Source organism: Mauremys reevesii, unplaced genomic scaffold (assembly GCF_016161935.1).
Source record: "Mauremys reevesii isolate NIE-2019 unplaced genomic scaffold, ASM1616193v1 Contig11, whole genome shotgun sequence".
NCBI classification, from domain to species: Eukaryota; Metazoa; Chordata; order Testudines; family Geoemydidae; genus Mauremys; species Mauremys reevesii.
Window position 1 is genome coordinate 715541 of NW_024100727.1, and position 9070 is coordinate 724610.

General features: G+C 55.1%; 1 protein-coding gene across 2 annotated transcripts; it reads right to left on the reverse strand.

Moving 5' to 3' along the window:
* Positions 1 to 1481: 1481 nt before the first annotated feature.
* LOC120392708 (gastrula zinc finger protein XlCGF17.1-like) lies at positions 1482 to 7822 on the reverse strand. Of its 2 annotated transcripts, none has more exons than XM_039517469.1 (3): positions 7762 to 7822; positions 3118 to 3208; positions 1482 to 2629 (listed from the first exon to the last, which is right to left on the reverse strand). In XM_039517469.1, the coding sequence occupies exon 3, from the start codon at positions 2563 to 2565 to the stop codon at positions 1807 to 1809; it is 759 nt and encodes a 252-aa protein (XP_039373403.1). In that variant the 5' UTR covers positions 2566 to 2629; positions 3118 to 3208; positions 7762 to 7822; the 3' UTR covers positions 1482 to 1806. The 2 variants fall into 2 exon arrangements, with proteins under 2 accessions (XP_039373403.1, XP_039373404.1); XM_039517470.1 differs by lacking the exon at positions 7762 to 7822 and adding an exon at positions 6871 to 6932.
* Positions 7823 to 9070: the final 1248 nt, after the last annotated feature.

Sequence of the window (9070 nt, forward strand, 5' to 3'; positions counted from 1 at the left end):
GCCCTGTTTGAGCAACTGGTCCTGAATTGGCACTCTCAGTTGGGTCCCGCCAGAACTGCATCGTCACAGGTGTATTATCAGGAGTGTCACAGGTAAGACACAGGAGGTCCTTGTCCCACTCTGCTTGGCACAGCAGACGCCTCAGCTGGAGAACTGTGCAATTCTGGGTCCCACACTTTGGGAAAGATGTGAACAAATAGGAGAGTCAAGAGGAGAGCAACAAAAACGATAAAAGGTTTAGAAACCTGCCCTATGAGGAAAGGTTAAAACACTGGGCATGTTTAGTCTTGAGATAATAAGACTGATGGGGAGACCTGGTAACAGTCTTCAGATGTGTTAAGGGCCGTTGTAAAGAGGGCGGGGTTCCGTTGTTCTCTGTGCCCGCTGAAGGTAGGACAAGAAGTCGGGTTTAATCTGCAGCAAGGGAGATTTAGGTTCAATATTAGGAAAATCTTTCTAACTATAAAGATAGCTAAGCTCTGCTGTGGGCATTCAAGGGGGGCTGTGGAATCCCCATCACTGTCGGTTTTTAAAAACAGGTTGGACAAACACCTGTCAGGGATGGTCCTGCCACCGCGCTGCTGGGGACTGGACTTGATGACTTCCCGAGGTCCCTTCCAGCCCGACATTCCTAGGATTATAACCCAACAGCCTGAGAAGTAAGGCAAAAAGCAAATGAACTGGTAACTGGTTCCAATTTTTTTTTCAACTTTCTTTTAATTGATATTCAGGCAACTGCCAACAATGAACAAAGCGCCAGCATGGAGTGGCTCAAACCTGATGTACAATCCTGAGTGAAAACAGGCACCCCTCATATAAGAGAGAGAAACATGCACCTGTTCTCACTGCCCTGGCAGTGTGGACAGGATTAAGACCCCCCTCTCCTGTATTGGGAGATGATTTTATTCATATTATCCATTTGGACTCAGGTCAAAACATGCCTCTATACCAGGTAACCTTGGTGGAAAACCCAGCCACCATGCAACAGTAAACAGAGGGAAGGTTAGAGCTAGTCTGTAAAATGAACTGGGAAGGAACAGCCATTGAAATACCAGAGGCTGACAGAGCCGTTCTCAGCTCAGACCCCTGAAGCACCCAGGCCATGCCCAAGAGGGTCTGTCGCTGAGAGTCCTGGCTGACACTGACCCTTCCCCCACATCCCCAGAACACTTTTGGATTGACCCACAGAATGGGCATCTACCTACATCTCCCATCTCCCCACCCAACTCCCACTATTGTTCCATGTCTTTTCAGAGTAGAAAAGTCAAACGCCCCAGTGCATCCTGGACTGATATTCCCCATAACCACCCTGTACTGAACTACAAGCTACAAACTTCGAACACACAAAGAAACTGTCAAAAGGCCCTCATGCAGTCAGTGCTCCCCGGTCGGCTGCAGAAAGGATCAGTCCATGCAGGCTCTGCCTTCCCAGGACTCCCTGCGGTGCAGGAGGCTGTCCCGTTTCTAGGGGCTGAGCCGTGGGTGGGTTGCCTGGTGTCGCACCAGAGCGTGCTTGAGCCGGAAGCTTTTCCCACATTCGAGACAGGGGTGGGGCCTCTCTCCCGTGTGGACACTCCGATGTCTGTTCAAATCCTTCTTCTGCCGGAAGCTCTTCTCACAGTGGCTGCAGGCAAAAGGGCTTTCTCCCGTGTGGATCCTCTCGTGTCGCAGAAGATCCTGCCTCTTGCGGAAGCCTTTCCCGCACTCCTTGCAGGTGTGGGGCCTGGCGCCCGTGTGCACCTTCTGGTGGGCGTTGAGGTTCGACACGTGGCTGAAGCATTTCCCGCACTCAGTGCAGGGGTAGGGTCACTCTCCCGTGTGGATGCGCTGGTGCTTTCGGAGGTCTTGGCTCTGCTTGAAGCGTTTCTCACAGGTGCCGCAGGGGTAGGGCCTCTCTGCCTCATGGGTTCTCTGGTGGGCGGCGAGATGCGCCAGCTGGCTAAATCCCTTCTCGCACTGGGAGCACAGGAAGGGTCTCTCTCCCGTGTGGGTTCTCTGGTGGCTCATAAGCTCCTGTCTCAGGCAGAAGCTTTTCCCGCAGTCCATGCAGGGAAAGGGCCGATCCCCCAAGTGCGTCTTCTGGTGTCTCGTAAGCCCTGCCATTTGGCTGAAGCTTCTCCTGCAGTCCGGGCAGCTGTAGAATCTGTCTCCGGTATGGACTCCCTGATGTCTGGCCAGATCCTTCTTCCGCTGGAAGCTTTTCCCACATTCCCAACATTCATGCGACTTCTTCTGACCATAAAACCTGCCCAGGCTTTGGAAGAAGATCTTCCCCTTCAAGCTCTGCTCACAGGCCGAGCAGCTGGGCACCTTCCCACGGGCCTTGGCTCCCACCTCTGAAGAGGATTCCGCATGCTTCCTGGAGCACTTTTCGCTCTCCCTTGGACTGTCCGGCTCCTTCTCTGCCAGGATTCTCTTGGGTGTTTGCAACTTGCGCCGCCTCTTGTAGGTTCTTCCTTGGCTTGAGCTCTGGAAAACGATCTCTTCACCATCTCCTGGTGGCACTGTTTGCCGATCCGGGGTCTCAGGCCCTTCCTCCGGGTGCTGCTCCTCAGCTCCATTCATGTCCCCTGTATTGTATTTCCCAGGGGCGGTTTTCTCTCACCCCCCTCCTTTTTCACCGTCTCTCCTAAGCAGGATGGGAACCCAATAAGACAGCATGAGCCAAACTCCCAAAGCCAATGCAAGAGGGAGAAAATTCTTCTAATAAAAAGAGTTAAAAAAACACCAACACAACCGCCTGGAAGTGACCTCCTGGGTAGCTGGGTGGGAGACAGGGACAACAGAATCTAGGGGACACCCTGCAATTGCAAGGGTGTCAGGGCACTTTGCAATAGAATGGAAGGCTCAGAATCTGGGTTGGGCAAAGCAGGCAGAAGATCGCGGTGCTGCGGTGAGACAGCTGGAGACCCAGCTGCACCAGCCCAGCGAAGGCCGGATTCTTCCTATCCCTCGACACCAGGGGGAAGGATACTTTGGAAATTCTAGTAATAAAATCTGGAGTAACCACAATCGGTGCTCACCCAGGGCTGGGGAGCTGGGCACTAGTTTGAAGAGAACAGGTTTAAATTTCCCAGGACAGCAGCACGACAGACCCTGCTGCACAGTTTGACTCACCTGGATCTCGCAGCAGAAAACCCAAGGAAACACTAAGGGGAAATCAGAGGTTTGCAGAGCACCCTGGGAGTTACCAAGTTGGAACAGGAACCTGGAAAGAAAAAGGCTCTTATAAGACAAATACTTCATCTGGCCTTCCTGCCCCTTCGCACCATAGCCCCAAACCCCAGGGGGGACTGCAGGCTCAGAGGGTGGAAAGCTGCTGCATTTGAGGGAGATCTCATGCAGTTCTATGGACGTCTGGAGGGATGAACAGAGTGAGGGGGCTAAGCGGGTATCTTACCCATAATTTCACCAGTATGATGAAGCTCCAGAATTCAGCCCAAGAAAAGAGACTGACTTAGCCAGGCTGGGGGAAAGCCTGCGTCTTGGGATTTGGGACCAACCACCAATCAGAACCGGGCAGGACCAAGCCAAGAGCAAGGAAGGGGAAAGAGAAATCACAGCCCAAGCTCCCACAGTGGAGGAGCTGAGAAAGTCTGTGTATCCGGCGTATCCAAATGCCAGCACAGACACCCAGAACCAGGCAAAGGCACCCCAGTAGGTATAGGACTCATCAGGGAACACATTTAGAGCAGGGGGGTGAATCTGTGAGCTCAGTTAATGACAGGACAGCCCGAGTAACAGGAAATTGCTGGTGAATTGGGAGGGCCCAGCCCGGAGGAATGATTAGCGACTGACGGGAAGACAGGAAAGTACAAGGCTCCCTGAAGGTGCCCAGCAGAGGCGCAGCGCTGTGCCCTGTTACAGTCTCTCCATCTGATGGGGGCTGGGAGTGCGGAGAAGGAACTTGGAAGCTGAGAGTCTGAGTGTCCGGGGGGCCCCGGGTCGCAGCGATTTTCAATGTATTTTAAGCGGATTTTTGACAAAAATGCCTGTTAAACTTTTCCCCGGCAGTCATAGGTGTGGAACTAGGGGTGCTGGGGAGCTGCCGCACCCCCTGCCTGGAAGTGGTTTCCAGCATATTCTGGGTTTATAGTTTGGTTCAATGGGTCTCAGCACCCCCACTGTTAGAGAGCTTATTCCTTCACTCTCACCCTTCCCTGGTCTCTCTCGCATGAACAGAGAGCAACAAGACCCGAAGTCCGAAGGTGCAAACAATTCGATGTTTATTGGGGTGAACTTCCAGCAGCTTAAATTCAAGTTCCTTTTCCTTATTTCCGAATCCCAATTTACCTCCTGTTTGCCCCTAATTTATATAGTAATATTCTCAGCTAGACCTTAACCAATCATTCTACTGAAATTTACCTAACCAATCCTAACGCATTGTAACATGATTAGCTAACCAATTATATCCCACCACTTAACTAGTTTACACCTAGCAAAATTAATGCAGTCAGAAACAATCACAGAACCAGACAGGGACCAGGCAAATAAACATACAAAACAATACAGAAGTGAGGATTTCACAACTGCATCTATACAGACATACGGGTTCTGCAGCTGTGTCTATTGATAAGTGAGTTCTTACCAGATAGAAAACTATCAAACTAAATTTCTAGGCTCTTTCCTTTCTCTGGAGGTGATAGAGCGAATCACCTTCCTAACAGCCCCAGATGCCTTATTTCAATATGACTAGTTTGGAATGTGAGGACGTGACCGTACATTTCCCAGTTTATGGCTGCTAAAGAACCAGGCCTCAGACTGTCACAGTAAGGGAAGGCCACTACACAGACAGTGATTTTTGATTCTTTCTTTTATACCTCTATAACTAGCTAAGTGATAAAAATACACCTCAATTCTTAAAGTAGAGGCCTTTGCAGACAGGCCCAAATATCTATATCCTAACACCCACTATAAAAATTGTTCCAGCAGAAGTAAGTTCCTGTGTGACCCAGAGCAAACAGGGTCCTGTCTACAGTGATCTAAAGAGGCCAAGCCCTTAGGCCAGGGGTAGGCAACCTATGGCACACGTGCCGAAGGCGGCACGCAAGCTGATTTTCAGTGGCACTCACACCGCCCAGGTCCTGGCCACCAGTCCGGGGGACTCTGCATTTTAATTTAATTTTAAATGAAGCTTCTTAAACATTTTAAAAACCTTATTTACTTTACATACAACAATAGTTTAGTTATATATTATAGACTTACAGAAAGAGACCTTCTAAAAACGTTAAAATGTATTACTGGCACGCGAAACCTTAAATTACTGTGAATAAATGAAGACTCGGCACAGCACTTCTGAAAGGTTGCCGATCCCTGCATTAGGCAATTGCTTAAATCAACAGCTCATGAACTGAAAACTTTCAAACCATCCCTAGAGAACCTCCCTTAAAGCAGTGGTTTTCAAACCTTTTTTATGGCGACCCAGTTGAAGAAAACTGTTGAAGCCCGTGACCCAGCGGAGCTGGGGATGAGGGGTTTGGTGTGTGGGAGGGTCTCAGGGCTGAGGCAGAGAGTTGAGGTGCAGGGGTGAGGGCTGTGGGGTGGGGCCAGGAATGAGGGGTTCAGGGTGTGATAGGGGGCTCTGGGCTGGGGCAGGGGGTTGGGATGCGGGAGGGGATCAGGGCTCTGTGTTGGGGTGCAGGCTCTGGAGTGGGGCTGGGGATGAGGGTTTGGGGTGCAGGAAGGGGCTCTGGGATTGGGGGCCCAGGGATGAGGCAGGGGTTGGGGTACAGGAGGATCAGGGCTCTGTGCTGGGGTGCAGGCTCTGGAGTGGGGCTGGGGATGAGGGTTTGGGGTGCAGGAAGGGGCTCTGGTATTGGGGGGCCCCAGGGATGTGGCCGGGGGTTGGGGTACAGGAGGGGATCAGGGCTCTGTGCTGGGGGTGCAGGCTCTGGAGTGGGGCTGGGGATGAGGGGTTTGGGGTGCAGGAAGGGGCTCTGGGATTGGGGGACCCCAGGGATGAGGCAGGGGGTTCGGGTGCAGGAGGGGGTCAGGGCCTGGGATGGGGGTGCAGGCTCTGAGGTAGGGACAAGGGTGGGGGGGTTGGGGTGCAGGAAGGGGCTCTGGGTTTGGGGGGGCTCAGGGCTGGGGCAATGGATTGGGACGCAGGGTTGGGGTGCAGCCTTACCTCGGGTGGCTCCCTGTCAGCGGCACAGCGGGGGTGTTTAGGCAGGCTTCCTGCCTGTCCTGTCACCGCAGACCATGCTGCGCCCCGGCTCCTAGGCAGACATTTAACAGCCGGGTCGGCAGTGCTGACCAGAGCCGCCGTGACCCAGTGCCTTCCATTCCACAACCCGGTACTGGGTCCCGACCCGCAGTTTGAAAACCACTTCCCTAAAGTGCCTCAGAGCGGCCTGATTTCCACTGGCTGCTGCTGGGCCCTGAGGTCTCCGTCCCATCGGCCTCCAGCTGGGGAGAAGAGGGCGAATCCTCACTCAGGCGCCAGCTCCACTAGCAGAACTGCTGCGTCCCCCACCCAGTGACACAAGGCAGGGGTGGGAATCAGAGCCATTATTCGCCCCAGTCTGTGCCAGCCGGGCCATATAGGGTTTAATGCACATCAGGGCCCCAGGGTCTGGGACAATGACTGTTCTGGCCGTTGTAACCCCCTCCCCACTGGAGCATGCAATAGCCCCAGTCCTGGCTGAAGATGCAGCCCCAGTGAGCCCTGACAGCCCCCACCCTGCCCAAAGAGACTGGCCTGGCCAGGGCGGTTTCCAGGAGCCCCTCAGGAAATCCCCGTTTCCACTGATCTCTGACCCGAGTGAATACGCCTGCGATGTAGCACAGATGGGGACCTGAACTCGGGGCCGAGCTCAGCCCGTGCTCGCTGTCCTGCTGGGAAAGCAGAAGGCCGCTCCTGGGACGCACCCAGCCCAGCAGCTCGGAGCGGGCAGCTGCAGCAACAGGGTAGAAATCTCCCTCAAAATTCCTGCTCCCGCACCTCGGCCCCACGGCGGCCATTTCACAGCAGCCTCTGCCGTGCCTGGGAAGATGGCGGCTGTCTGCCAAGCTCTGCAGTGGCGGTGAAGTCAGGCTGCCCTCCCTGAAGACAGCCACCACCGGCCAGGAGGCAGGGAAGGGGCACTGTGAGTGCAGGCGAATCTGGGGAGGACACGACAGCAGCCAGGTGAATATGGGGTGGGGCAGGGACGGTCGCTGCAAACGTCTGCAGCTTTACACACTCGCACTGACCTGCACACAGGGGATCAGCCTTACACACTCGCACTGACCTGCACACATGGGATCAGCCTTACACACACACACATCTCTACACATGGGACCAACCTTACATACTCGCACAGCGCTGCACACACGGGACAGCTTTACACAGACACATTGTCCTGCACACATGGGATCAATCTTACAAACACACAGCCCTGCACACTTGGGATTAGCCTTACACACACACACACCCTGCACACATGGGACCAGCCTTACACACACACAGTGCCCTGCACACCCAGGACCAGCCTTACACACACACACACCCTGCACACATGGGATCAATCTTACAAACACACAGCCCTGCACACCCAGGACCAGCCTTACACACACACAGTGCCCTGCACACATGGGACCAGCCTTATACACACACAGTGCCCTGCACACCCAGGACCAGCCTTACACACACACACACCCTGCACACATGGGACCAGCCTTACACACACACAGTGCCCTGCACACCCAGGACCAGCCATACGCACTGACACCGCCCGGCACATAGGCCCGCTGAGCCCTTCTCCCCACAGCCCCACTCACTCACTGATGGAGCCAAGCCGGGGCTGATCCCACAGGCAGCTGCTGCAGGCCCTGCGGTGCCCCCTCTCTCTGCCCCTCAGAGCCAGGCGGTGGGAGGGGGCAGCGCAGCAGAGCCAGCCCTGGGCCCTGAGCACTGACCCCTAATGGAGGGACGAGCTGCCAAACCACTGCTGCTGCTGCCTGCTGGGCACAGCCCTATGGGCGCCCAGGCCCACGGGCGCGTCGCCCTCCTCCCTCTGCCCATGTTCCTGACACCCACTTCTGCCAGCTGCTCCTCCAGGAGGGGGCATGCGCCTCGGGCAGGACGGGCGCGTCCCTGCTGTTATTACACCGGCCCTGCTCCTGCACCAGGCCTCTGCGTGCTGCCACGGGGTCAGTAACGAAGGGGCCAGTGCCTGGCAGGGGGCTGGGGCACCCCTCTGCAGGGCAAAGGAAGCCTGCACCGAGCAGGTCTCGTAGGGAAAAGCCCCTATTTCTATACTGTCTCACAATGGCCCATGTTAGAGAGGGGAAAGGCCCAGGGAACATCCTGGGGGGGGGGGCATGGCAGACCCCCAAGCCTCCCCAGTTATGTGACTGTTACACACCCCACATGCAGAATGGACCCAGCTCCCCCAGCCAGGCCCCACGCTCACAGCAGGGCAGGACCCACTTCTCTGCTCACTGATGCTTCTGCAGCAGCTTTGAATAAACTTCCCCCAGAGGCATTTCCTGCATTCAGAGTGGGACCAAAGCCCCAGCTCACCCTGCCTTTGTGCCGGGAACACAGACCCTGGGAAAGGGGAGAAGCTGGAGACTGAGGCAGCTGGGGAGTCTGCATCGAGCCAGCAAGCCCGGCAGAGCCTGATCTCCAGGCTCCAGCCATGCAGGGGTGCTGCAGCCCGCAAGCAGAGCTTGCCTGTGAGTGTCTCTGTTCTGGGAAGCGCCCCCCGAGCTGCGGTGCAGACAGACCCTTAGGGCTTGGGGGTGTCACAAGACAAGATTTATGCCCAAACCGAGCACTGGCCCCACACCAGTGTGAACGCTCTGGTGTCTTGTTAGACTCTGCATTGCACAGAAGTGCTTCCTGGCCGCAGTCCATGCAGGGAAAGGGCCTCTCCCCAGTGTGAACTCTCTGGTGGGGTCTGATTTGGCAGGTACCTGAATCTTTCCCCATCCTCCCTCCAGGGAGAAGGTCTCACACCACCTCCACCCCCAACGTGGATTCTCTGGTGTACAGGAAGAGCCCATTCTGTCCTGAATTTCCTCCCACACTCAGCGCATCCACACTCCCCACAGGGACGCTCGTCTCATGATTTTTCAGCTCTCT

Coding starts and splice junctions, on each gene's coding strand:
- LOC120392708 (XM_039517469.1), bottom strand. CDS start 2,565: ATGAATGGAGCTGAGGAGCAGCACCCGGAGGAAGGGCCTGAGACCCCG.